The sequence below is a fragment of the Gossypium hirsutum genome, chromosome A13, assembly GCF_007990345.1.
Source record: "Gossypium hirsutum isolate 1008001.06 chromosome A13, Gossypium_hirsutum_v2.1, whole genome shotgun sequence".
NCBI classification, from domain to species: Eukaryota; Viridiplantae; Streptophyta; class Magnoliopsida; order Malvales; family Malvaceae; genus Gossypium; species Gossypium hirsutum.
In genome coordinates this window covers 19,604,041-19,608,334 of record NC_053436.1, presented here as the reverse complement: position 1 = coordinate 19,608,334, position 4,294 = coordinate 19,604,041, and the positions used below count along the sequence as shown (strand labels likewise).

The following is a 4,294-nucleotide window of genomic DNA, read 5'->3' as shown; positions in this document are numbered from 1 at the left end:
TGCAGCCAGATTGATACTTAAAAGGAAGTTTTCGGTTAGTAATGATAGTATCGCATTTCCTAATTACAATTCTATTTATCAAGATTCTTGAACTGGAAAATCTATAACTTATCGTAAATGTGAAGAAGTTGAAAGTAAAAAGTCTCATCCACTCTATTCAATATATCAGACTAATTGCGGGAGAGTATGGGAAAGAATAGAACTTATGAATTAGAAAATCGAGCAAAAGGAGAAACTGGCACCATCCAACTGAACAAAAGAAACTAAAAACAATGAAGGATTCCAAAGTGTACATAAGAAAATTTCTGGGAGTATATAGTTCATCAATTGTAATGATCAATGTAATCAGTACATCAGCAAACATCTAAGATAACAGCCTCCGGAACTTATTTCCTCCCTTGAAGACAATTCCAAGAAAATTAAGGAAGAAGAAACCCATATGACTAGTTCTGTGTTCTTAAAAAGCTTTCAACAAACTCTAATGGCAACCTACCAATGTGTTGGTACTTCAAATTATTAAACCTATTCCTGTGCTAATGACGCCAGCCTTTGCAAGTTCTCATGTCACTGAAAACGGGGGAAGACAAATTTAATCGAAGAAATTTTGAATGAAAGTTTGGAAAAAGAAATAAAAACTCAAGACACCCCTATCAATAAAACATTCTATTGAATCTTGAGTAATCTGAAATCTTCCCCATCATCCCCCATCCAAAAGGGTAAAGATGTAAAAAAGAAAGAAGGGGAAATTACCATTAGTAAAAATTCAGAGTTGTGTGTTTAAGAAAAAACCGATGGTGCAAACCCCAGTGGCAGCGCAGCACCATTCAACCGCACGAGATGCCACCAAATTCTATCTCTCTAGCATCCCATCACAGCACAATTATACACAAAGTTACCCAACTGCTTTCTGGCAAGCAAGTTCCATTGGGGAGGCCCTTCGCTCGGAACCCATGAATTGATCTCAATAAAACCTTCACCTAAAGCCCTAGGTCCACCAATCACTATAAGGCGATCTCCACATGCTCTGAATGCAAGCCCCCAACCATTCATTGAAACTGCTCTTTCTGGCAATCTTCCAATAGTCAACCATGAGTTCCCCTCCTTATCATACTTCTTTACCTCCATGCCAGCATGATCAGCGGCATACAGTTCATTATTAACAACTGCAACCAGAGGGGGTGCCACAGCTGCCGCAGGCATCTCTGCGGCCGCTCCACTTCTTCCAGGAGACATATTGGGAATTTCAGTCCACTTTTTTGTCTCTAAATCATACTCCTCACCACAAGTGAGAACCCGTGCATCCTTCCCGGCTCCACCAATTCCTCCAATCACGTAAAATTTCTTATCCATAAATACACCACTACACATCTTCCTTGGCTTATTCATGCTTGGGAGAGTCTCCCATTTCTGAGTCTCAGAATTGTACATTTCTGCAGAGCTCAGGATATTACCCTGAGAGTCACAACCACCAGCTAAAATTGCAATTTCTCCAAGACTAGCTGATCCAAACAAGCACCTCGGAGCATTCATACTGGTCCCAGTAGTCCATGAGTTCGTCAGAATACTATACCTATATATAACCTGGGAAGTTACCTCCTTCCCAAATACAAGCAATTCAGTTCCAACAGCCAAGGACTCCTTATCCGAAAAAATGAAACATTCATTGGGAGGCATCCTTGGCAAATGCATCCACCTATGCCTAATTGGATCAAATGCCTCCCATTGAAGGAGGTGACAAGAAAAATAAACCCAATGCTCAACAACACCGTTCTGCCTCCTCAACTTATAGATCTCGCCACTCCTGATTAAGGAGCGAAAACTCCGATTCAATGAGGCAATGGAACCATAATCAGACCTCGAGCACCTAATCAGACAACTGATGGAATTATCTCTCCCAATTGGTTGGATTAATGCATCCAAGTCTGACGAAGAATCCCCAGCATTACTCCGATGACCATCCTCGGGAGAATCAGAAAAGCTGCTATCATCATTTTCACCATCGTCCTCAGACTGTTCCTCTGGTGACTCCTCCACAGAATCTGACAGGCTGTCACTGTCTGATTGGTTAACCAAATCCGGTTTGTCTAGACCAATGGAGCAGTGGTGGATAAGAGAAGAGTCTGTATCCGAGGAAGAATCAGATCGCTTACTATCGTCACCGGATTGGTCATGAGAACCTGGCAAGAGAAAGTCACCTGAGTCTTGTGGAGAAGAAGCATTAGAATTATTATCGTCACTCGAGGAATCATCAGAAGATAGCTTCGACAACTTGGTTTCCTGACAACCATCGGATTCAGAGAATTCCCGTGGTCGCTTCCCATTGTACATGTAAGCCCACTTCCTTTCTTCCTGACAAGAGCTTGCAAACACCAAACAGGACTTGCAGCACCGGTTCTCCAACATGACTCTTTAGGATCCCCTCCCGACTTCAGACGGGAAAATCCCCAAAAATAACAATGGGAATTTTCAAATCACTGTAACAACCACAAGTTTTATTTCTCCCCCCAAAACATAACGCAGTCAAGATTAACAAATTCTACCTATTCAAGAAAACAAGGGGCAAACAAAGGGAGCAGTTTCAGATAAATTTTCAAAACGATAAACCAAACCAAACAGGAACTCGAATCCAATAAAACAAAGATCCAAATTCAGGCTTATAAAATGAAAAAAAAAATTCAGCGGCGAAAAAAAAAATAAAGAAGTCAAAAACAATAATTAAACATAAGCAAATTTGGTTAAAACAAGAACAAAAGAATTCACGATCAAACAAAGCTGAAGAAAAATAAGTACCAGATCTCAGAATTTCATTGAAGGCAAACAAGAACAAAAACAAATAAAATAAAATAAAATAACAATCAGATTCAAACTAATAGAAGAAACGAAAGCTAATCAGATCTGTTTATAATTTCATTAATATCATCTCATTAATTAGTAGATAAACACAAAGTGATAAACGAAATAGAAATATTAAATTAAAAAAAAAGAAGGAAAGAATAATAACAAAAGCGAAGAAGTGACATATAAAGGAAATGATAAAAGAATCATAATACTAATGTTGCGAAGAACTTACTGACTGGATAAGAAGAAGAAAAAAATGAAATGAATCTCTTTCCGTAAAAAAATTAATACACTATCTCTTTTCTCTTTCTTTTCTTTTTTTTTTCTTTTTTCAGTTGTTGTTCCTTTGATTTGCTGTTGTTGTTCTTCGCGTTCTCGTGTTTCTTCGTTTAAATTTTTTTTCTTTTTTTTTTTTCTCTCTGTTTCTCTATAGGCTGGTTAATTTGTCCTTTGGATTTTCTCTGCAAATCAGAGCGAGGGAGCTTTCGTTTTGGCTTTGCGAGCAAAATCTATAAGAGACCCCCTTTATCTCTCTTTAAACTTGCTCTCTCTCTTTCTCTCTCTCCAAACCAAAATAAAAAAAATAAAAATTGTTTAATGAAATAATTTTTTTTTCGTTTTTAAGTTTTGTTTGTTTTCGGAAGTCTAGTTATAAATAAAGGAAAAAAAAAAAGAGAATGGGAGGGTGGTGATGAGGGGAAGGCAGGGCAGGCGGGGGACGGCGGCGATGGTGGCGGTGGTGGGACCTACAAAAAGGGAGAGGGGGAGTGAAAACCGGTAACCGGTTAGCGCCGGGTGAGACACGTGTTGACTATGTGATTGATGATGATGAGGCGGAGGAGGTGATGGAATAAAAACTGTCCCTCTCTCTCACTCTCTTTTCTTAAAAAATATATGAATTTAACGGGAGAAAATAGATTTTAGGTACCCCTACGCCTTTTAACAGTGCAAGTAGTAAATATATGAATGAGGGGGGGGAATGGTCAAATCTCTGCCTGCCAGCTTCCGTTAGTGGAGTTTTTATCCCCTGCTTCTGCCGTTTTTGAAGACAAATTAAGTTCCACACTAATTAAGTAATTATCGAATTGACTAGTCAAATTACACACTACAATTATCCATCATCACTTCCGTAATCTTAATCTTAATCAAAATCGTAATTATCCCTTAATATGATACTTTAAGCACGTCCACATATTTGGTTTGCTTTTAATCCCATTTTTTTCCTACCACAAGATTATTTAAAAAAAAATCAAATTCCAGATTTACGATTCCACAAATGGTTCAATCTTTCGAAAGATTTAAATAATATATTTTAAATTAAATTATGATTTAATCCGATTTAATCTTAATATTTTAATTTTATATAATATTAGCAATTAGTTTTGTGCTAAAATGATTTCTTTTAAGAAATATTAATATTAGTATTTTAAACTAAAATAGCTAACAGGCTACTTGG

The 4,294-nt window shown here is 37.6% G+C and overlaps 1 protein-coding gene across 4 annotated transcripts; it reads right to left on the bottom strand.

Moving 5' to 3' along the window:
• Positions 1-250: 250 nt before the first annotated feature.
• Positions 251-3,764, bottom strand: LOC107919874 (F-box/kelch-repeat protein At1g26930). Of its 4 annotated transcripts, none has more exons than XR_005907553.1 (3): positions 3,071-3,764; positions 751-2,540; positions 251-567 (listed from the first exon to the last, which is right to left on the bottom strand). XR_005907553.1 is itself a non-coding variant. In XM_041085025.1 (2 exons), the coding sequence occupies exon 2, from the start codon at positions 2,401-2,403 to the stop codon at positions 859-861; it is 1,545 nt and encodes a 514-aa protein (XP_040940959.1). In that variant the 5' UTR covers positions 2,404-2,540; positions 3,071-3,764; the 3' UTR covers positions 251-858. The 4 variants fall into 4 exon arrangements, 2 of the variants coding, with proteins under 2 accessions (XP_040940959.1, XP_040940960.1); XR_005907554.1 differs by having other exon boundaries at positions 751-2,474; XM_041085025.1 differs by having other exon boundaries at positions 251-2,540.
• Between the last annotated feature and the right edge of the window lie 530 nt (positions 3,765-4,294).

What these genes read in the sequence shown, in the direction of transcription:
- LOC107919874 (XM_041085025.1), bottom strand. Translation starts at nt 2,403, where the DNA reads ATGTTGGAGAACCGGTGCTGCAAGTCCTGTTTGGTGTTTGCAAGCTCT.